Source organism: Mastacembelus armatus, chromosome 13 (assembly GCF_900324485.2).
Source record: "Mastacembelus armatus chromosome 13, fMasArm1.2, whole genome shotgun sequence".
Classification (NCBI taxonomy): Eukaryota; Metazoa; Chordata; class Actinopteri; order Synbranchiformes; family Mastacembelidae; genus Mastacembelus; species Mastacembelus armatus.
The window spans coordinates 1,524,287-1,548,536 of NC_046645.1; the positions used below are offsets into that span (position 1 = coordinate 1,524,287).

At 40.3% G+C, this 24,250-nt stretch overlaps 1 protein-coding gene across 1 annotated transcript; it reads left to right on the forward strand.

Moving 5' to 3' along the window:
* Nucleotides 1–664: 664 nt before the first annotated feature.
* On the forward strand, nucleotides 665–23,393 carry LOC113125724 (mitochondrial intermediate peptidase). The gene is made up of 19 exons (XM_026299383.1): nucleotides 665–811; nucleotides 924–1,097; nucleotides 1,411–1,499; nucleotides 1,668–1,754; nucleotides 1,911–1,974; nucleotides 2,130–2,312; nucleotides 2,784–2,940; nucleotides 3,152–3,200; nucleotides 3,825–3,885; nucleotides 4,546–4,598; nucleotides 6,262–6,415; nucleotides 6,694–6,771; nucleotides 6,870–7,077; nucleotides 9,609–9,718; nucleotides 10,002–10,076; nucleotides 10,627–10,743; nucleotides 14,184–14,305; nucleotides 14,486–14,559; nucleotides 23,044–23,393. Exons 1-19 carry the CDS (start codon nucleotides 665–667, stop codon nucleotides 23,142–23,144), a joined length of 2,103 nt encoding a protein of 700 aa, XP_026155168.1. The 3' UTR covers nucleotides 23,145–23,393.
* The last annotated feature ends 857 nt before the right edge of the window (nucleotides 23,394–24,250 follow it).

A 24,250-nucleotide genomic window follows, 5' to 3' on the forward strand; every position in this document is an offset into this window, starting at 1 on the left:
ACTTCATTGGTAAGACTTTACCTTATATGTTGCATTAAAGTCTATTTATTGAAGTGTCATGAAGTGTCATAAACTCAGCTGAATTAAAATGCTTTGTATATATAAATATATTTATAAAGTTAGACATTATCAGTAACATGTTACAAAGGATCAAGAATAAAACCCACCACTTTTTATTTATCTAGTAGTTTGTTTTTATTTATTGTTACGAAGTGGACACTGGCTTGACCGTAGCAACATGGCGGCCGCGGTGACGTATAGCGTCATCTAAGGTAAATGGTCTCCGTTAGCTTATCGCACTTTCGACAGATTTGTTATGCACATTTTTTTTTATCAGTTTCTTTGCAACATTATAAAATCGCAGCGTTAACGATATACGTAGTTCCACGTCAGTGCCGTGATAGTGATTTTTCTTCAATATCTATTTATTGCTTTTAATGTTTTGAAACTGCGAGCCGCAAACATCATTTAGCTTTTACTTGGTTAGCCGAGCTGTGGAGCTAACGTGTGAATTATTTGTTTACTGAGATGGCAGCGTCGTGTCGTGCATGACTAAACAACAGTTATCTTATATTTCCCCCGGAGGAAAGGGGTTAGCATATATTAACATAATTCACAAGCCTCTGCAAACAGGCTAACGTAAACAACGAAGCTAAAGTTTAGCATGTCTGCGTGTAAAAGCTTGTCGTTCATTGTGAAGAACAGGAGCTTGTGGGCGCATGTCCGGAGAAATGTCACCACATGGACCCCTGTTGGTGCTGCTTTCAACGCTAAGCCTCACAGGAGACTGGACCTCTTCGAGAAAAACGTGGTTCGTATTTGTTCTGACTATTTCACTTTAGAGCCTCAGTGAAATAATGTGAATAGGGGCTGCAACAGTTTGTGAAAAACATATGATGATATTGGTGTGACCTCGGTTGCAGGGTTTGTTTGGGGTGCCAGAGCTCAGCTGTCCTGCAGGCTTCCAGGTAGCCACAAGGATCGCTCTCAAAAACACTGAGCTCCTGGTGGAAAAAGCCTGTTCGTGTCCTCCAGGGGTTGACACAGTCCAGACCTTTGACCAGCTCTCAGATGGTTTATGTAAAGTGGCAGATCTGGTGAGTTCAACATCCCAAATATACGAAAACTCGGAACAGCAACAGGCCAAGCATTTGATGAAGGCATCAGGATTTTATTTATATATCATGCCACCCCAGTTTACCCAGATGATATTTAGGAAGATGTCATTCAGCACTGGTTACCAGGTTGACTGGAGTGATAAATTAGCTGGAATGATGTACTGTCTGATATTTGCAAATACAGCTATAGTACATGAGCATCATTATTTGTAAAGCAAGGCTGTTATACTTTGTAAATTCTCATTATTCTAATCAGCTCTGAGTGATATTTGATTTTACTTCTCATATCCAGGCAGACTTTGTCAAAATAGCTCATCCAGATCCTGCGTTCCGAGAAGCTGCAGAGAAAACCTGCATAGAGATTGGAACAGTTGTTGAGAAGTAAGAGAAAATATATTGATCTAATTTTTACAAATGTCTTTCAAAGCTGCACGATTCCAAAGAACACATGCTGCTTACAACACCGAGACACTGCTGGTCATTAAACGGTAGAGACACACCTTGATTAGCACTTTGGAGATGTTCAGGATTGTTAACTCTGTTTTTCAGGCTAAACACTAATGTTGACTTATGCAAGAGCCTAAAAAATTTGCTGGACAACCCGGACATTGTGGCTCAGCTTGACCCCGACACAAGGTAATTTTAAATGTATTAGTCTGGGACTCTACTTTAGGATCTGCAAAAGGCGTTGACACCGTTGTGGGTATTTATTACTTAGGTCTTTCCACAATTGTATTATTGTCTAACGATAATTCTAAGCGTCACTGAGTATTATTAATTTGTGTTTTCTAGGCGAGTGGCAGAGTTGTTCTTGTTCGACTTTGAGATCAGTGGAATCCATTTAGATGACCACCTGGTGAGTTAGTCAGACTGTCCAGCTTCATAATAGACTTAAAGCAGATGGATGTGAACATAGTAATCAACAATACATAAAGACACCATTATAACACAGCCCCTTCAATCCTAAACAGTGTAACATATTTACTGTGTTTTCTGCTCTGTTCCCTGAAGAGGAAGGAGGCAGTCGCTCTGCATGTGAAGCTGCTGGATCTGAACAACGAGTTTCTGGTCGGTTCTCACATGCCGAACAGAATTGCGAGGGCTGCAATTCCTGAGCATCTACACCTGTATTTTGAAAATGAAGGCAGCTTCATCCAAGTTGGCGGATTACATGCTGATTCCCCTGATGACTTGGTTTGTATTTAGCCTGAGTTGCTCAAATATTTCTCCCTTTTGCTCAGCAGGTGGCGCATTAGCCTTGTGCATTACATGATAGTGCTGAATGTAAGGTGGGGTTGAAGTTATTAGTAGCCTACCCTGCTCTGATAAGGCATCAAATTGTCTTAACTATTTTTTAGAGCATTTTTATAAATAAGATATTTATTCCATCCCCCTGTCAGCGTTTGCAATACTGTCACAAAGATGGGATCAGTATGATACAACAGTGCACACTGATTTAAAAAAAGGGATGCAATTATGCATAAAATCCTAAAAATTGGATAGTGCAGGTACAGAAAAGTGATTATTGTTTTCATCAGAGTGTCCAAGGATCTGTAAGCCTTCCCTTCTAACTATTCATTCGTAGATAATGTGTTTGGTGTTTTAGCTCCTTTTGACACAATATGTTGTGTCATAAATGTCACTTTGTTTGTCTTTCACTCACAGGTGCGAGAGATTGCCTACCGGATTTACCTCTATCCCAATGCAGATATGATGGACTGTCTGGAAGAGCTGCTGAAATGCAGATACAAACTGGCCAAACTGGTGGGCTATGAGTCCTATGGACATAGAGCCCTAAAGGGAACAATGGCCAAAACACCAGGTTAATGCATGGTTCAAACTCAAAATACAGTTGTTACCATTAGTCACTGCTGTGTGAGTGTTTCACTAGTGTGTCAGTATTTGCTGTATAGTAGTTGCTTATGACTTGAGCAGATGGGCGTTAATTCTGATCGTGGAGGTTCAATACAAGCTGCATGCTCTTGTCTCAAGTAGGTTACATGCTCCAGCTTTATTTTTATTTCCCTTTGCAGAGACGGTGATGAGCTTTCTTCAGTTGTTAACAGACAAGCTGTCAGAAAGGTACAGTGTCCACTTAAATATCTTCCCAAAGATGTAAAGATCTAGTTCTCAGTTGGCCAGTGTAAGTGGTTGTTATCATGACCTGGTTTTCGTTTTTTTTTTTTTTTTTTAATAAACCTGCAGTGTCATTAAAAATGCCATTAAGTCAATGATTCCTTTTATAGTTACCTGTAAATTGATGGGGCATTAAACATGATGCCTGAGAGTCACACGCACATTCATCCACTTTTATGGGAGATGATTTTATTAGTTCCCATAACATTTACACAGTTGAGTCACATTTAGCAGGGCTCAGGCTTTTTCTGCTTTTGCTTGTTGTTTTTATTTTTTCATTGCTAGTATAAGCTCAGGCTTCCTTGGACAGTCCAGACTTATGCAAGTCAGGTGGACCTAGGAGTTTAACTTACACATATATATATGTATAAATGTTAGCCTGTTAGCCTGGCAGCCTGTCCAGGGTGTTTCCCTGCCTTCAGCCAAATGCATGCTGGGATAGGTCCTGTCCCCCCTTGACAGTAGAAATAGGTGGGTGAAGATTGGAATGAGTGCCTCCAGTCAGTTAACTCATAACTTGTTTTTTTTTGTTTGTTTTTTTTTTGCATGTTTTCCCTTTTTATCTCACAGAACAGCCACAGACTTTAAGATGATGAGGTACATGAAGAAGAAACTCAGTCCTCGAAACTCTGTGAGTATTTTGTTTTGTTCAGAACATATTCTTTACATATAAGGATCATTCATATTTCCAGCTACACAATATTAGTGTATCTTGATTCTTACAAATATTGCACATTATCTCTGATCACTTTATCAGTGTCAATTGTACCAAGGTTTGATATGTTAGTTTTACTGTAACATATTAAAGGTGTGACGTGTAAACGTGAAAGAGGTAGTGGCATCTAGTGGTGAGATTACAGAATGCAACCTTCTGCACTCCCCACCCCCACCCAATTTTCATGTTAGGGTTAGGGTACCGTGGACATCACCATTAAAAATAAAATACTCCCTGTCTAGAGCCAGTGTTTGATTTGTCCATTCTAGGCTACTGTAGAAACATGGGGGCACAACATGGCCGCCTTCCTGAAAGGAGATTTAAAAGGTTCATTCTAAGAAAATGCACTGGTTGTTATTTCCCAGTGATTACACAGTAATGACCACATTGTTATGAATATTAGATTCCGCTTATGCAAAAGGAGCACTCTAAATATTAGACATTGAACTTTTATATATTAAATCCATCTCTTTGACTTTCTGCTTACTTACTTTATATATCAATTTAGTTTTAGATTCCCTTTAATATTTTTTTCCTGTCACATATAAATAAAATGTTTGTGATTTTGATTTATAGGAGCTCATGCCATGGGATCATCCATTCCTCAGTGGAGTTTTGCGTGCTGAAAGGTGAGTATTTGCCACCATATGACTTTATCTTTCAGTCTGCCATCATCTCTGATCAGGACATCTTAATCTGGATTTTTGTGATAGTTTTAGATGTTTGTAACTTCATATTCCTGCATGGTGCAGGTTTTTATTGAGTTGCAGCTCTTTCTCAGGTGTCATACATTTCAAACGTGCATGGGAGCTGCTGGAGTGTTCTCTTATATTCCTTTTCTGATTCAGGACAATACAGTCTGGCATAATCAGTTTGTCGTTTTTATCGTTTGCAGTTTTGGTTATTTTTGTGTAATCTGTTTGGATACATCAGCCATGAATTCTAGCTTTTATAATATTTTATAAGTGTAGACGTCGTTGCTTTTCTGTTTTATAACTTTCTTAATGGATGATATGGTTACTGAATATGGTTACTTGACTTTTGCACATCCGTGTGATATGTTTTTGTTTTTCCTGGAGTGTTACGCTAAACGATTAATTAAGAAAATAAAAATTCAAAGTAGTAAGAGTTTATGTTGTAAAAACACTAGAGAACCTCAGCAGATGAGCGTGGAGATAAAGATGGGAAACTAGGCCACCATGGGCACTGAAACTTGTTTCCCATTTCAGAACAGCGATCATGTTTGGCACTTAGCAACTCAATCTTAAACACTGAAGCTCCTCTACTGTAAGTTCAGCTGCTATTAGTGCCATTGAGTATGTCACACCTTTTACAGGTATCTGTTCTTAATGAACTGTGTTTTTCCTCTCCAGCACTCGTAGTAGACTAATAACGCCGCAGGCCAAATGTTCTGGAGAAGTTTTAAGTAGATCTTTAAAGCAGACATTATAGATCCCTTGTGAGTTCTTGGAATTTAAACAGCCACCAAATTGGATGTGCATATTAACATGTGTTGGTGACTGTTCCCAGGATTTCTGAGGAGAAAATGATCTTGTGGTTTGTCCTTCTTTCTTTCAACCTGTCCTGCCTTCAGCAGAGGAAATTTCTAGTCATCTCCTGTTGGCGGTTTTGTGTTTTGCTAATTGGCAGGACATCCCTAAAGAAATTGAAGTTTCGCTCTGGTTGCTTTAAAAAAAAAAAAAAAGGTTTCCCCAGAACTGCTTCTGTTCTCTATTGCACACACATGTAGAGCCACGAGTACTAACAAGCTCGTTCATTTTGTCTCAGTCACTCACTCAGTCATTTTGTATTTGTCTCTGTAACTATTTAAATGTACCTTACAGCAGCATGAATGCAGTCATTTGAAGCTTGGGTGGCCCTGGGGCAGGAGCAGCTCCTCTACCTTGAGCTCTGCCAGGTCTGTGGCTTTGCCATAGTAGTGGAGATCACACACTTTTAGCCCGACTGTTCAGTGGGCTGAAACATAACATTTACAGTTAATAACCTGCCTGATTTAAACAGGGTAGGCTTGCTCTTCTTTCTTTATCTGGCCCTGTTTGTGTGCATATTAGCTCTGCAACAAGAAAGGCCTTTTAAAATACTTCACTCTGATAGTTCGACACTCTCCGCAGTATGCTTGAAGATGAAAGTCTATTTTTTGACAAGAAAACACAGCACGTTTTATTTTAGATACTAATATCAATGCCTTGACTGTCAGTATGAGGATCAAGATTGAGGATTTAAAATGGTTCTTTCTTTCATTCCTATATTTTGTGCTATGTTTTTTGTCAGGTATAACATAGAGCCCAGTCTGTACAGTCCTTACTTATCTCTGGGCACCTGTATGGAGGGTTTGAACAACCTCTTCTCTCAGCTGTATGGTGTCTCCCTCATGTCTGAATATCCGAGCGCTGGAGAGGTGTGGAGCGAAGATGTCCGCAAACTGGTAAATCTTACTATGTAGATGAAAATGTCTGGTATTTTCTTGACTCTTGTGCTAATGAGGCTTCAGTCCCTCATTCTAATATGTTTTCTTAGATTTTGTTGTGTTTTGGTCTGTTTGATGCTATATCCTTCAAGCCAAAGACAGTTTTTAAAGGTCACAGTTTTAAGACACTTTAAATTCAATTCAATTTTATTTGTATAGCGCCATTTTACAATACAATCACTACAGAAAACAAAAACAAAAATTGTGTTTTACTGTGTGTTGCTGTCTGTGCCTAGGCTGTGGTGCATGAGACAGAGGGATTACTGGGATATATCTACTGTGACTTTTTCCACCGACCAGGTAAACCTCATCAGGTGTGTATACATACTCATGCATTTTTTTTTTTTTTTTTTTTAAATCAGAATCTGCCTCCCTACATACCTTTGGTCTCACCTCCATGTCCACCTCCTAGGACTGTCACTTCACCATTCGTGGTGGCCGTTGGTGCCAGGAAACAGGTCAGTACCAGCTGCCGGTTGTGGTGTTGATGTTGAGTCTCCCTCATCCCACCAAGAGTGCCCCCACCCTGCTGACTCCTGGCATGATGGAGAACCTCTTCCATGAGATGGGACACGCCATGCACTCCATGCTTGGGCGCACACGTTACCAGCATGTTACAGGTTAGGCTTGAGACACACACACACACACACACACACACACACACACTGAACGGCTTGTACACTGTACAGTTTATAAGCTTTACGTTAATGTACACCAACTTTCAAAAGTAAGACATTTCAGTCGAGCTAGGTTTGGACACCTGTCTTTTTTGAAAGTGTTTACCAAGTAATATCAGTCCAAAAACATGGGATGGGATTGGCATTTTATGAGCCCTGTATCTTAAAACCACAGGGATGCAGTTCCTAAATGTCTCAGGCTAGAGTTACAGTGGGTACGGAAAGTATTCAGACCCCTTTAAATTTTTCACTCTTTGTGTCATTGCAGCCATTTGCCAAAATCAAAAAAGTTCATTTTATTTCTCATTAATGTACACTCAGCACCCCATCTTGACAGAAAAAAACAGAAATGTAGAAATTTTTGCAAATTTGTTAAAAAAGAAAAACTGAAATATCACATGGTCATAAGTATTCAGACCCTGTGCTCAGTATTGAGTAGAAGCACCCTTTTGAGCTAGTACAGCCATGAGTCTTCTTGGGAATGATGCAACAAGTGTTTCACACCTGGATTTGGGGATCCTCTGCCATTCTTCCTTGCAGATCCTCTCCAGTTCTGTCAGGTTGGATGGTGAACGTTGGTGGCCAGCCATTTTCAGGTCTCTCCAGAGATGCTCAATTGGGTTTAGGTCAGGGCTTTGGCTGGGCCAGTCAAGAACGGTCACAGAGTTGTTCCGAAGCCACTCCTTTGTTATTTTAGCTGTGTGCTTAGGGTCATTGTCCTGTTGAAAGGTGAACCTTCGGCCCAGTCTGAGGTCCTGAGCACTCTGGAAGAGGTTTTCTTCCAGGATATCTCTGTACTTGGCCGCATTCATCTTTCCTTCAATTGCAACCAGTCGTCCTGTCCCTGCAGCTGAAAAACACCCCCACAACATGATGCTCCCACCACCATGTTTCACTGTAGGGATTGTATTGGGCAGGTGATGAGCAGTGCCTGGTTTTCTCCACACATACCGCTTAGAATTAACGCCAAAAAGTTCAATCTTGGTCTCATCAGACCAGAGCATCTTATTTCTCATAGTCTGGGAGTCCTTCATGTGGTTTTTGGCAAACTCTATGTGGGCTTTCATGTGTCTTGCACTGAGGAGAGGCTTCCGTCGGGCAACTCTGCCATTAAACTCCCGACTGGTGGAGGGCTGCAGTGATAGTTGACTTTGTGGAACTTTCTCCCATCTCCCTACTGCATCTCTGGAGCTCAGCCACAGTGATCTTTGGGTTCTTCTTTACCTCTCTCACCAAGGCTCTTCTCCCACGATTGCTCAGTTTGGCTGGACGGCCAGGTCTAGGAAGAGTTCTGGTCGTCCCAAACTTTCTCCATTTGAGGATTATGGAGGCCACTGTGGTCTTAGGAACCTTGAGTGCTGCAGAAATTCTTCTGTAACCTTGGCCAGATCTGTGCCTTGCCACAATTCTGTCTCTGAGCTCCTTGGGCAGTTCCTTCAACCTCATGATTCTCATTTGCTCTGACATGCACTGTGAGCTGTAAGGTCTTATATAGACAGGTGTGTGCCTTTCCTAATCAAGTCCAATCAGTTTAATTAAACACAGCTGGACTCCAATGAAGGAGCAGAACCATCTCAAGGAGGATCAGAAGAAATGGACAGCATGTGAGTTAAATATGAGTGTCACTGCAAAGGGTCTGAATACTTATGACCATGTGATATTTCAGTTTTTCTTTTTTAATAAATTTGCAAAAATTTCTACATTTCTGTTTTTTTCTGTCAAGATGGGGTGCTGAGTGTACATTAATGAGAAATAAAATGAACTTTTTGGATTTTGGCAAATGGCTGCAATGACACAAAGAGTGAGAAATTTAAAGGGGTCTGAATACTTTCCGTACCCACTGTATGTAGTTAGATATGGAGCTATAGGTTATTCATTACTGCGTGGTGAATTGAAAATAGAGAGTAAGCCCGACTACATGTAAGCCCTGAGGAGAGACTTATACTTGACTACCTGAGCCGACATATGATACCTTTTCATTTGTCAGATAAAGTTGATGGATACCTTTACTAGTAATTCGAGATCCCAAAAGTATTTATTTTACACTAATAACAGTATCCCTTAACTCAGCCTGAGGCAGTTTCTTTAGTGGACACCGTGTTTACACCCGTTTAGACATGCTACCTGAGGTTTATATTGTGGCTGGAAGCCCAAGACAGTTGCATTACCAGTAACTCTATGCTATACTTTCTATATCCACTCTGAGGATATATTTTAAATGTATCATATGTTGCACTTGATATTACAGTCAAACATCTGTGAAAGGTCAGAATATGAAGGAATGACAAAGGTTTTGTGTCAGGGGATTTAAAGACCTGATCTTGATTTTCTCATTGCATTGCAAAACACTGCGATTACATTTTTATCACCACACTGTCTCTTAGTATGAATGTGATTGTAAAAAGCAGATCTGTCCACACGGGAAGAATAAACTGAGCCAGACGTTCTTCTAAGATCTCACGTCTCTTCTCCAGGAACCAGATGCCCAACTGACTTTGCTGAAGTCCCTTCCATCCTCATGGAGTACTTTGCCACTGACTATCGAGTCATCAGCCATTTTGCACGTCATTATGAAACTGGACAGGTACACCTAAGCCCTTTGAATAAAGTCCAAAATAAATTCAGATTTGTATTAAAAATATTTAATGGCTGTACAAAGACACTTTCCAGTGCCTCTTAATTGCAGTGATATCAGTATTAGCTGTGATGTTATAAATGAGCTGATATTATGCAAATCACTCAATTTATTTTTATTATAGTGCTCTATTCATCAAACTCTGATATATTAAAATGTTTAAAAGATGCAGTAGACTTGGGTTTAGAGATTAGATGAAAGTTTTACAGAATCTGTGTCACTGTCTCCTCAGCCTTTGCCTGAGAGCATGGTTGCTCGCCTGTGCGAGTCAAAGAAAGTGTGCGGCGCTGCAGACACCCAGCTCCAGGTACAGTCACCAACCTCACACATGAGCTCGCAATTATTCCGAAATGTCACTTTCACAGAAACGCAGAACTGCAGAATGTGTTCACAACTTCTGCTTGGTAGTTTTTGTTTTTGTGGCCTTCAAGTCGAGTTTTACAAGGAGCTTTTGGTTTGGGGTGTTTCACGTTTACTGAAGCTCTGTCCCCAAAACGCTTTGAATATGCCAAGCAAATAGGAGTAAATATGACAATAGAAACACCTAATAAGAAAGAATGAGAGCCATCACTGACCTTTAGCTTCTGCAGTCTTTCTTAAAGACAGAAAGCTGAAAATATGATGTTTTAATAATTATTTAAGTAGGATGAGGATGAACGATGTAGAAATGCCACCTATGATAAACAAGTATAAGCATTTCAATTCAGTTCAATGGTTTTTTTATATTATTATTTTTGTAGTAGACTTTTGGTTTTATGCTCTTGGACATGGTTTAAGCTGTGTCCTTTTCTTTTTGTTGTTAAGTCACTACTACATGTGCAGGACTGAATTTTTTTTTTTTTTTTTCCTCTGGGCAGATTTTCTATGCAGCATTGGACCAGATCTACCATGGCAAACCACAGAACCGCTCCACCACAGAAATCCTGAAGGAGATGCAGCAGAAATTTTACGGCTTGCCTTACATGCCCAATACGGTACATCTTGTGCTGTTTAATGTACAGACTTATTTTCTTTCATGAACTGGGTCTCCTATTTTCAGATTAATAACAGTTTTAGAGTTTGATGATAGCTTGGGGAAAGGGAAAGCAAGGTTCCCTGAAGACGTCTGTCACTGCTCAGTTGATCACAGTACAGAAACTACAGAAACCTGAGGACTTTTTCAGCTTTCGACTCAATTTTTCCTTTCTCCTTCCTTCCTTCCTTTCTTTTTCTGGTTTTATATCTTTTACCCAGGCACAGCGGCATTTAAGGGATTAAAGCCTTTTTTGAAGCCCTGCTAAAATAACAAAGCTGAGGTATACTTTGAATGTGTTCTCCCTCAGGGAAATACTTGAAACTTTTCTTCCCATTCCTTTAATGAAAAAGCTCACCATTTCCCCAGCTTTTGCAGCAAGGTGATGGGATGGGACTAGGAGGGAATAGGGAATTAAAAACACCACATGATTTAGGCAGGAATGGCCTTCATAGAGCATTTACTCCGAGCTGTAATTATGTGGGGTGCCATCAGGAATAGAGATTACAGAACTGTTGTATATTCTCCCAAACGTCAGTGTCCTAGCCAGCGTTTCTTCTTACAGGAGTCCTCCCACACTTCTGCTTGTGTCTTGCTTTGTGGCTCCCTCTCCAGATATTGTGGTTAATGTTATACAGTTTCTCTCTGTCACAGTCAATTTTTCTTCAACTTTTCAAACCACACTGAAAGCTCTAACAGCTACTTTTGACTCTGTGTGTGCAGCTAACCACAACAGGATCATTTTCATTTCATTTGAAATAAGAATGATTGCAGTGTTTGAGTATCAGGGATAGAATCATCATTGGATCGGAGCAAGTGAAAGCAGACTTGTTTAGATCTTTCAATGACAGACCCTTCTTTAACTTTTTTTTTTCCTCCTCTGAATCTCTTTCTGTGCACGTCTTCATGGAAACACATCTTAGGGAAAGTTTCCAGAGTAATGCGAAGTTTGAGTGGCTAATAGGTTACAGAGAGCCACAGATTATAAACATAAGGGTGACGCTGACATGTGTATAGTTTATAGAGCAGGGCTATCAGTTCCTGCTGTGCGCTGAGAGAGAGGATCAGCTGTGAGTAACAGAGACCACATGTTCACCCTTGAACCGAAGATAATATTTGGAAAGACATAGCAGAAAGCAAGATGTTCTTCTCTCTGTGTTGACATTTCTTTAATGCTTTAGGACCCAGTGTTTGCGCCTCCTTTTAAAGATGTTCCTCTTTTTAAGTGCTTATATTGTTCCTCATTTCCCTGGATAAATATGTAGCTGCACCTTAGCACCATGAACAAAGATCACGAGTTGAGTTTGGAAAGAACGAAAGCAGGCTTTTATCTCACGTACAAGAGGAACTGAGTAAAAAGCCTGTGCTGACTTTGTCTTCTTTGTATATGAGGATCAAAAGGATATCTTCCTGACATGTGACCCACATGCACTCTCTCACAGAAGTCGACATTAATCATTTGATGTGTGGCAATGGGATTGGAAACAAAAAGGAGCTTGGAAGTCTGAAAATCATTTCCATGGCACGTTGTGACAAGTGTTTAAAGCGTCATGTCAAAGACTCATACCGCATACCAAACACATCTTCAATAGATGCCCATTTGTTTCCATAATATCATCAACCACATAAAAAATACACAGTAATCAAAGTGTCTTCAAATGAAAGGATGGCATATCCATAGGTTCAAAACATGAATGAATTTTGAGCACAAAAACACAAATGGCATAATCTTATCAATTAACTTAGTTCCTAATCAAAAGGATTTGGGAACAGCTTTTCTCAGTAAGTCCCACACTTTCCCTGTTATATTAATATGACTCTAAATGGCTAAAGCAGACTTCTAACCTACATGACCTCAGGCAGTGTATCATGGCTGCGTTCAGCTGACAAAGCAGACTCAGTCATCTTAAGCTCTCCTGCAGTTTTCTGCTATAATTCCTCTCAGGAGTGTTATTTAGTCTTATTATAGCCACTATGGCCCAGAAGACTCTCATCAAGTCAACACTTTGGTGCTTAAGTGTTTTTAAAGCTGGTTGGTTCACTGAGATCAGATCAGACCCCTAAGCCCTCTCCCACAACAGTAAAGATGAGCATTTACAGTTAATTACGTTGTTTGTTATCTTGTGACATTATTTTTACACTATTTATTTACTGTGAAAGTTTATTTTTGATCACATGTTTATTAATGATTTTGTCAGGTATTTTTAAATGAGCTAAATTATGCGGTATTTTAATTTCGAAATGTAATTAAAATACGTTTATAAATATGTTATTAGAATTAAAGGGGTTAGCCATAACTGGCAGGTTCAGTGTAAATGCTCTAAAACCCACTGTACACTATCAGCCCTGCACCAAATGAGAGACAGGCAAAATTACCAACTAGGAAGTCACTAGACAATAAAACGTTGGTACTGAAGCATGTTCATCTCAGTACAAACACAGTGCAACCTTTATTTACTACCTTATAAACGGAGTCTGAATCATGGACGTGTTTAAAGAATTTTTAAATGTAGAGATGGAGGTGTCTGCAGTCTGTTACGGTTTTGTTAACTATGGCAGCTGCTATTTTCTCTGCAAGGCTGAGTGTTTTGAGTGTTTGCCAGCTGAATTCCCCCAGAGTCCCCGTTTGCTGAGATCATAAAAGAGTTTGTCTTTATAGATATGGACAGGGGCCCCTGCAGGCAACTACAGGGGAGAAGAGAAGAGAAGGGGGCTTCCTCCTGTTTAGGAATTTACATTTTGTTCTTTAAAGCAGCGGCTCGCAGGTTGTGATATTCTGTTATAAAGGTTTGTTGGAGGAAAGCTGTATATTTTCCACCGTAATGATATATAGTTATTTTATTATTATTAAACACAATGGAAGCAGATGTTTGAAAGGCCGGCACATGAATAATTTTAGGATTTCTTTATTAATATCTACTTCACTTTAGCTGCAGTGTCGAAAGTTTTAAGGTTGTGAAACTTGTTTTCATTGTTGTTGGTGGTGTTGATGAAAAATTTCTATCCTGGTGGGAGTTGTGTCTTCCAGGCTCACAGTCCCCACCCTTAGGTCACCAGGGGTCACTGGATGGTTTGTTTATTATGGAAGTGATTTACAGTTGTGATGGAACAGCTTCTCTCAACTGGTTTTACAAGCTGAAACCTCCTACCCTCTGCCACACATCACCCTGGGTGTAAACACTGTATACAACAGCTATATCACCTGTTTCTTTTAATCAGAGCTAATATAGTGCCGAAGGGTAACTGCATGCTCTCTTTGTTTGATTTCTTGATTTGATGAAGTCTGGTGAAATAAAACCCAGTGATGTTAAGATTATTTTAAGTTGTGGTGCCTTTTCACTCAAGTAGAAGTGATGTTTTTTTTTTGTTTGTTTGTTTGTTTGTTTTTCATTTTCGGTATAGGCATGGCAGTTAAGATTCAGCCACCTGATTAGCTACGGAGCCAAGTATTACTCCTACCTCATGTCACGGGCTGTCGCCTCAATGGTCTGGAAGCAGTGTTTCATTCAGGATCCTTTAAACAGGTGAGACAAGTGCTGAGGCTACAAAATTCACTGACAAAATTCAGATTGAGCTTTCAGAAATGAGAATTTGAGTCAGTGTAATCTGTCCTTAAGTAAACTGACCATTCTCATCATACCTAGGAGATATATACTGTTTATTAATTATTATTTCAAATGTCCAATCTGCTCTGTCTTCATCAGGGACATGGGTGAGCGCTACCGTCGGGAGATGCTGGCCCATGGAGGAGCCAAGGAGCCCATGCTCATGGTGGAAGGTAACTTAGCACATCTAACTTCTTTTCCCCAAACACTAAATGAATCTTTTCACTTTAATCTCACAGTGATGCTCTTAGTCTTTAAATGCTTGGGTTGCATCAGACTTAGGACTTAGCACTTTAAGTTCTGCACAAGATCTATGAGACACCTCTCCTTTTAGGTCATCCCATCTTCACAAGATCAACCCCCTGGCATGTTTCCTTGGTTAGTACCACAGCTTTATTTTTTAGTTTTAGATTTACCCTGAGCGTCGGGTTTCCTCCAGTTTGGGATTGAAGTGTCAGTCCTCTCATTTCCTACAGAAAATATGCTTATGAATTACTGCAGCATAGTGCTGTTGTATTAGTTGTCACATCCTGGACAGCTGGAGGGTCAGGCTTTTGCCTTATTGATAAATCCATACAAAATGTGTATGCTTAAAAACCTTTAAGCATAGAAATAAGATGCAGTGTTTTGGATTGATAAGGAACATCAATCAACAGCAATTATTAAGGACAACTAGATGTTTCTGTATTGGTTTCTTAATGTTCTTTGACCTCACCCATCACCAGACAGGAGTCTTATTGTTAACTTGAGTTTGTCATCAGACAGAGCAGCTGTGAGTCAGGTTGGAGATTTTTTTCAGGCATTCACAGCTGTTGTTGTGGTTTGGCTCAAACTGTGCTTGAGCTTCTACGACGGCATATATTTATCAGTTTAACACAAATCTCAAGGTTTCATATCTTTGTTTACAGGAGCTCTGTCAACTCAAGAGACTTGGCCAGTCCTTCTGTCGTGGACTGTTCTGCTATAAATTGTTGAGTCAGCTCCAACTGGCAACCAAACACTATTCATGCTAGGCCAGCCGTTTTCTGACATCAGTTATTTCATCTGCTTTTAAAAAAGCCGAACTAAATGACATTATGTACGGTATCGTGTTGCTTTTCTGTGCAGATACAAAAACCAGGAGTAGAAAAAGACAGACATGGATGATTACGGGTTTAAGTAGTAAACACTGCTGACTCCACAGTGCTGGAAAGATTACCATGAAATTTGTTACAAACATTGATGCTTTGTCAGGAGGAGGTTGGTTTATGACTAGAATGATTTCCATCAGTCTAAGCTGTGCTTTTACTAATTACCACTTGAACTAAAAACAAACTAAAAATGGATGTTAGTATACTAACTCTGACTTTCTTTTCCCTGAGTCTGCAACCATCAAAGTGTAGTCAGTGAGTTTAGGCCATTGCAACAGAAGCCATAGTTTATGTGGCCTTGACAGGCAGAGAAACGACTTCCTTCTGTTGCCCTCTTCACTTCTCCCTCCCATCTCTTCCCTCCTTCCCTCCCATCCTTGAACAGTCACTATGGCATGTCTGGGCAGGCCAGCAGAAGAGAAGGTGAAAGGAGGGAAACAGAGAGAGGGAGCAGTAAGATCAGGTGACATTCGGGAGTGTACTGTAAATCTCTCCCTCAGGGTCACCTCCTCCCTCCTCCATCAGATTGTCCCCCTGACAGCTCCAACCAGGGCTGTGCCCAGCCTCTGAAATTACAGCCGCTAACAGATCACATCTGTGTTATTAGATCTACTGTCCAGTTAACTGTTGTTGGACTGACAATATTTGCTTTTATGAGTCTCTTTGAAGTGAATGCTACTCTAATTATAGGCCATGGTCCTCTGTGAAGAATACTTATCAGGGTCATGTTGATCCCTCTGGTTGTCTTTCCCAGTCATAAGTCATTGTACAGGCCTGAAGACTATAAAAATGTCTGCACTGGGAAACATAGTTAGTCAAAACTATTCATGTTTATAACATAAACTGCAGATCATATTCAGAGAGCCTTGAAGTGGCTTGATGTTAGTTCCAGTCTTTTTGGCAGAGTCTGAAAATACAGTTTTTAGTCAGGTTTCACACTCTGCATCTGCATTTGTGATAGTCATGTTAAAACAATTCTTTCTTATAATAAAATATGTTCCACGTCTGGAGAAAAGCTTAAATTTGAACAGGCTCCATTTTTAAGTAGACTCATTCAGCCGCCTCGCCATTTTCATGGTTACATGCGTCATCATAATTTACTTTACCATCATTTAACATCATGAAAGCTAAAGTCAGAGTTATAAAACCACATCAGTGCATGTGTTGAAACATTTAGCTTTTACTGTTCTATGCTGTGAGGTTGAGAGGTTCAGAGCAACCATCTTGAATTCCTGTTGGGGAATGGAGAAGGATTGTGATGTGAAAAAGAAGGGCCCTTTTATATCTAAAGGAGTATTTAGGCCAGAAGAGACCAGAAGACTAGAGGAAGGACACTGAGTCCAGATCCAACCTATTGCACATAATACTTTTTAACAAAGACCCTTGTAAATGGAGGTGTGTAACATTTACTCTGCTATCCACTTTGGCAAGGTGGTAAGGCTAATCAGAGGCCAGTCTTTATCTCCATGGCTCCCTGCCCGCTACTGGATATTTCCCAGGAAAGATGGTGTTGAAATGTAAACCTGAGCAGGAAATCAAGACCAGCAGCATCAGGACTGGGTGAGGGAGTCAGAGAAAAAATGAGAGTAGCAGGAAAGGAAAAGGAGAGAACTGGAAGGAGAGAGGGAAAGGTGACTGACTGAACTGAACCTCAAGTCCTGCTATAGAGAGCGCTTTCATGGCCCACACTGTTCCCATAGTCTGAACTACACTCACAATGGATCCACTTGGGCTCTGTAGCTGAGTCCCAGGACCCTGATACTTCTTTGTCTAGAGGCAGCTTGACTGAATAGTTCGTATGACTGCCTGCATAGTTGATAATAAACTCCAAGAGCCTGGTGGTCTGTCCACTCCCACAGCACTTTTATGACAGTGATATATGTATGTCTGTCTGAGTGTGAGGAGAGGCTTGGATGAACTACACAGCTAAGATTTAAAGCTAGAAAATACATCATTTATAGGCTTATGCTTAACGTGCCAGTATACTTCTTAGAGACTGCTTGTCACAGCTTCATCCCCATCCCCAATTTCAGTAACTTTCCAAAACTGGCAGTCAGACCCATTTCACACGGCGATTGGCCAGATGTGTGGAGGTGAGAGAGGAAGCAGTTTGAACTTGTCTCTCTGTTTCCTTTTTATTTGTTCTGGCACTTTTTGTGGACAGCTGAATGCCACCCAGAGCACTTTACAGTACAGATTGTTTGACTCAGATCATGTCAAACAATCTGTATTTACTTGATTACAGGTCTCTTTGATTGTCTTGCTCGTCTTTGGAGAAGGCCAGAAAACACTTCAGGTGCACTAGTTTTTGTGTTTTTGTGCAGTATCCTAGCATTTAGACTCTCAGGCTGTAAACAAATGAAGCTGCATAATGCGATTGAGTATTTTAAGATATATTCGTTTTATGTGAGTTTAGATTGGTAGGGTTAATCATCATTAACTGTGCAGGTTTTTCTTCTTTTTTTTCTTTTGTGAAGGCACTTATTCAACAAAGAGCCTCCCAGTTCAGTGTTTGTCATCACCCTTGTCTTGCTTGCTTTCTGAGCCGGTCTTAAGTGTGGTTTATAGAAAAAGCTTCCTGAACTTCAAAGGTGTAATTACAAAGGCAGTGAGCCGAGGGTTTGCCTCCAGGTCTGACAGGGGTAACAGCTTTTCACACCTTGACATGTTTTGAATGGTTATGAGCAGCTACACAGCCACTGAAGCAGCCAGAAATATGTTGAAATGTGTGATCCGAAACTTTTTTTTTTTTTTTTTTTTTTTTTTTTTCAAGTCACCTACTGGAAAAATCCTTGGACCTCTGTGTGCTAGTTGTAGAATGTAAATATTGATTGATACACACAGTGAATATGATTTTAGAAAGCGGGTGAGGCTGAGGCCCATGTTACTGCATGCTACAATTTGGTAAGATTTTAAATGTACAGATGTGGCGCACTGCTGCTCTCTTCACATTGCAAGTGGGTGTAATTGGCCTATGAAAGCTCCTAATTAAATCATTTATGAGCAGAACACAACCAAGCCCATGGGAATGGGATCAGTAACTCTTGTATAACAGCCACCCTCAGCTAAGACGCAGAACATCGATGATTAGAGCTGTAACAACAAGATGTGGGTAGAAAATAATTGCTTTGCTACACATCACTTTCATTCTGCAATGGAAAAACCAATTGAAACACTAAAGTAAAAAAAACTAAGCCTTTAAATTATACCATTGTATTTATCAGTTCATAGAAGAATGTGGGTCATCAAGCAGTTTACTCCTCATTTATTTATTCATGATAGCTGAACTTCATGTGTGAGATAACTCTGATGTTTGACATATTCAGCTAGCATTAGCTGCAGGCTGGGCAGCAATTTTGAAACATTTGGTCTGATTTCTTGTCCCCAGAGCTGTCATTACCAAGACTCAGAGCTGTTAGCCAGCCACAAAGGGCTTCATTCGACTGATACCCATCACCCACCACCCTTTAAATAAATAAACAAGTTATTCTGTGCATGTTGTGCATGTACTCCTGTAAGACGCAGGAAAGCCAAGAGCTAAGTTTGAAAAGATGAAGATGACCTGATATTATAGACAAGAATGAGATGTGGAAGTTAAAGAAGATGGGCTGTGATTGGAAGAAACTGGGGAGGGATGGGGACTGAGTAGTGCACTTTCTGTCCTCCACGTACTCTTGAAGTACCCTGGCCTAAGGTGCTTTCCTGCCAGTTACTCTTCTGATTCTCTTCTCAAGGTTTGGATTGAAAAGTGAAAAGGAAAAAATGTAATTTGTCTCAAGGTCCAGTTAAGAAAGATAGTTTTGGTATCTTCCTTGTTTGTAGTCTTTCAGCACCTTCTGTTTTACCCAAACTCTGTTGGCCAGGTTTACTAATGCAGGGGGCCATGAAACTGTAATGGGAGCCTTGGTCCTCAGTGTCTGTCTCAGTGCTATTATGAATGGAAATGGAAACTCTTAAATACGAGGTGAGTCACACGGCAGAGCTTCTGTCCTAAGGCTCTCCCAACAATGGACACAGAGCACAGCCTGTGTTTAGTTTGGCGCTGTTATTTCCTTGGTGTGTAGCCAGGAGCACTGTTCTGCTGTTCACAGCAAACACACACTCACACAGTAACCCACAAGTAGCTGGATGGTCTGGATGTGAATCTGTAGGGTAGATTTTAGTTGCTCTGATCCAGCCTGTATTGTCGAGCTCCGCCGCAAATGGTCGTCCCAAAAAAAGCTGCGATTAGTGGATTAATGGAATGGTCTGTGAAATGTGAATGGTGTTTTTTCAGTTTTAAAAAACAAGAAGCATTTACAGATTGAGAAAATATGTAATTGGCTGATTAATCGCTGATCAAATAATTAGTTGTTATCGCTCTCTTGTCAGAACGTGTTTTTGGAACAACACTAGGTAAAAAAAAAAAAAAAAAGTGAAAGTTTTTCATTTTGCCATCTCATTTGACATTGTAATTTATAGTAATGGTAATAACCTACAAGAGTCCCATTAAATCTCTACATCACCAATAATTCTTTTTACTTTGGGTCACTTGGGTAAATGTTGTTCATATGTTCCAAAGAATAGTTTACCCTTTGTGGACACTATTTTTCTGTTTTGCAGTGATTGCAAAAGCCATGCATCCATTTTCCCGTGTGCTGATTGTTCCCTGCCGGTCTGTTTTGTCTGACTCAGCCCCACCTCCCTGTGTGGGTCTATAAAAGCAGCTTCTCAGATCAGATACTCGTCCACAGCGTTGTTTTGACTTTGAGGTTATCTGTGCATTCCTCTCAAACTCTCCCAGGGGTATGGGCTGAGAGAAGGCTCACTCCTCGCTGCTTATTGTTGATCCTTTCTTCGTCTACTTTTGGTTTTGTTGGTGATGAGATGCACAAACCACACTTTCATGATCTTTCCTGCCTTTCCATCGCTTTCTCTCTCTCTCCCTTCCTCCCACTCTTTTCTTCATCTCTCATCACTCTTGTTAACTTTGCTTATTCAACACACTAACCTGTGGCAGGCGAGGCTTCAGACATCAGATCCCCTCGTGCAGACAGTCAGGGGAAATTACTTATATTATAGAAAATGCTAGTGATGCTGAGGACATTGTATGAAAAGTTCAAATCAATAACTGAGCCCACAGCTCAGTTTACTCACATACTGTAAAACGCAAATTGTCGTGTCAGAATGTGTGTGTGTCTGTTTTGTTGCTGTTTTGGTGCTGCATGCATGTGTAGTGACTGGGGATGAATGCTGTTCAGTCATCACCTCTGAGCTGTGACTGACCCAGACCTCTGACCAGTTGAAAACAAGATATTCAAGCAAAAATTAGTAAAGTGACCCATCGATATGCAATGAGTCGTGACCAGCCATAAATGATCCTTCCTTAGCCAGGGACTTTTGATCATTTAACCTTCAAGTTCAAAGCTACAAAAATGATTCAGACAGTGCACAAGTAAAATATTAGTTTCTGTTTTAAATACTCATGTCATGCACTTGTATAATTTGTGGAGTTGGGGGGTCGTTAACGATCAGTAGCAGTATGTGTGTGTTCATGTTTGACTTTTCACTCTGAGGATTGTAATTTTTGAGTCAAATTCACCTCATGCAGCATTTGTCTTTCCTGTGTCACCTGGGAGGCCTTTTTTGTTTCACACCATATCCGGTAGTTTCAAGTTTAAAATCCTGTCCGGAATGGTGAGTTAAATTAGCGACCTCGGGGAGTATTTCATCCTCCTCCACCCCCTGTAACGTTTTTCATCAATAAATAGGTATGAAAAAAAATTAACTTGAACAGACAGATGTCCTATGCAGGAATGTAGGTCTAAATTTGTGCATTTTCACCTCAGATACCATGACTTTATCTTAGACTGAAATTCAAAACAGAAATTAAATTACTTAGACTTTTCCCTGTTCTGTAAGTTGCATTTCGTTAAAAAGCCAGGTGCCTGAGCAGCGTTTTCATACACTACTGAGGCTTGATAAGTTAGCCTCAGTGTCCTCTGTCTACATTTATTCATGCAGCTTTAGCTGTTCATAGCATCAGTGATGTCCGCAGCAAAAACATCCTGCAGCTCTTTAATTAGGGCAATCATTATCGGTTGGACATCATTGCTTTCATGTGACGGCCTTGTTCCCAGAGATCCAGGGCCCATGTGGTTGTGGTGTTTTAGGGACACCCAAACATTGATATCATCTTGTAGCCAAGGGGCAGGGTGCAACTGGTGGGTAAGAGGAGATGATAATCCCTTCTCCAGTGATCTAATGCAAAACGCTTCACTGCAGGCTGGGCCAGACCTGCTCTCACTTTCCTACCTGCTGAGCCAGTTTCAGGAGGGTAGCGTCGTAAATTCATCAGTTTGTGTGTTTGGCCATATCTTGATGTGTGTGTCTGTACGTTCAGGATCACTGTGATCGCTCTTTGCATCTCCATTCATGGTTGACTGTGCAGACATGCTTGTGTGTGTGTACGTGTGTTTGTGTGTGTGTTCGTGCGTGCGTGTGTGCGTGTTGGGAGTTGACCCATGCAGGAAAGAGGGGGAGGGAGAGAGCATGTATTTACATTGGCAGTAACACAAGGGGAAATGAACTGACTTCAAAGCCTCTGTGTAGCTGAATTGAAAAGCGAGCATGGGAGTCCTCCATGCATGAGCTGGCAGACAAGCTTTCAAAACACAGACAGACATTCCCAGTGCTTGCTCACGACTGCATAGTCCTATTTGCTCCATAGCACCTAGTCAGTCTTGTGCAGCACGTGTAGATGTGAGCTCAGTATGCAGACCTATAAAATGTGCAATATAGCTTTTAGTTTTGGCAGGAATAGAAGCAGTTGAGAAGTTTATAGCTTTGTTTTATGACAGATCATAGTGGATCATACTACCATTTTTAGGCCTGTTAAAGGTTTCCCAAGGTTAATGTGGCTGCTTACTTTTGTCAATGTGGGGAGAAAGTGTGAGGGTATAGTTTGGAAAAACAAACCATGCTTCATACATATTTTATGCAATTTAGTGATTGGATGAAATAAACATTTCCTTAAACTTTTACTTATTTAGAATGTAACATTTTGCTCAATATAAACTTCAAATTGAAAGATTCAAATATTAAAAGTCGAACAATCTTTAATATTATTCTAAAGTGAATAATCACTCAGGAGCAACAGCCGGTATCCCAGGACTTAATTGGACTTTAATTTAATTTGGGAGAAAAATCTCACTTGCATCAAAGCATTTTTTTAATGTCCCTTTTAGCCTGATTTACCCAAGGATAACCTACGTTAACCCAGCCTTAGGGGGCTGGGGTTAGGGGTTAGAATTAGGGTTAAGGTTGGGTTTTTGGGTTAGGGTTAGGATTAGGTTAAGTTAGGGTTGGGTTATTGTTTAACAGAGTTAGGGTTGAGGTTGGGTTATGGGTTAGGTTATGGTTTAATGTTGGAGTTAGGGTTAGGTTATGTAAAAGACTTGGAGATGTTCATAATTGTTGTGCTTGTCCTGTTATCAAGATGGAAAACAGAAAATCAAAGGCTGTTGCTCTGTGTTTTCTCTGTGACAGGGATGTTGCAGAGACAGCCCACCATTGAGGACTTTGTGGACGCACTGGTGTCCGAGCTCAACCCGAACTTTGAGACCTTCATCATGGACTCAGAAAGCTGAAAAATGTTTCTACTGGCTTGGAAACGGACTTAAACCTTTACAAGGTGAAGTGTAAGCACCAGTGATGCACACAGGTGCTGGGACAAGACGTGGCAGTAAGGGACACACTGAGTCTTTCTAAAACATCGTTGACTGTAAATGAATAGTTAGCATTTTATATAACGTTTAACATTATTTTGACTTAATTGATTTTTGTTTTTTTGCCAAACCTGTTAAGATTAATAAATTAATTTAAAATGATTTCTCCCATCCCCTGGTTTTTCTAGTTGTTTGTCACCATTAATAGTATTTTAGCAGATTACCAGTAATATGAGCCAGGCTCCATACTCCAACTCATTAAATATCAGAAAACAAGCTAGATTTGTATGTTTCTTCACCTTTTCTCTGAGCTGAAGTTTAAAAATTATACGTTACGTAGCATACCCCTATACGTTTTACCAGTTTCATACTGTATGTAGTTTTATCTGCATTAATTCTGATTAATTCATCAAATTTAACTCATATCCTCTCATTAAATATCCCTTTCTGTGTACTTAATGGCAGAACATTGTTTTTTCCTGATCAAATCAGTGTGAGGAAGAATAACTAGTCTGCTGTTCCTGTCACGTGCTCATTGTTTAGGCTCTAAATTAATACTGCTTCATTTGTTTTGTCTGTAGGGAGTTTTTTGGAGAAGGTGGGTAGAAAAGGTGAAGGTTAAAAATTCAGCAGTTTGTATTATGAATTTTCACTCAACAGGAAAGTTACGACTGCTTCTATCTAGATTCTTATTCATAGCTGCCACTGACAGAGTGTAGAAATATGTGAAGAAGCTGCATTTGTTCTTAAACCATAAGTACTTTGCTTTAAACCTGTCACATATCTGTAAAGCTGAGTTTTTAAAGTTTGTCGCCTTTTCACAGACACCCCAGAACGTACACCCTCCTCAACAAAGCAGAGCAGACTGTACGTTCTCTATTTCAGAACACTCAGACTGTAATTATCAGCTGAGCTGGGGCTGCAGCTGCTCCCTGTAACAATGTCCTTGCTTGCCCAGCTTGGATACGAGACCTGAGGCAGCCTGTGAGGAGCTGCTTCAAATGGTTTTTTTAACGGGCGAACACGCC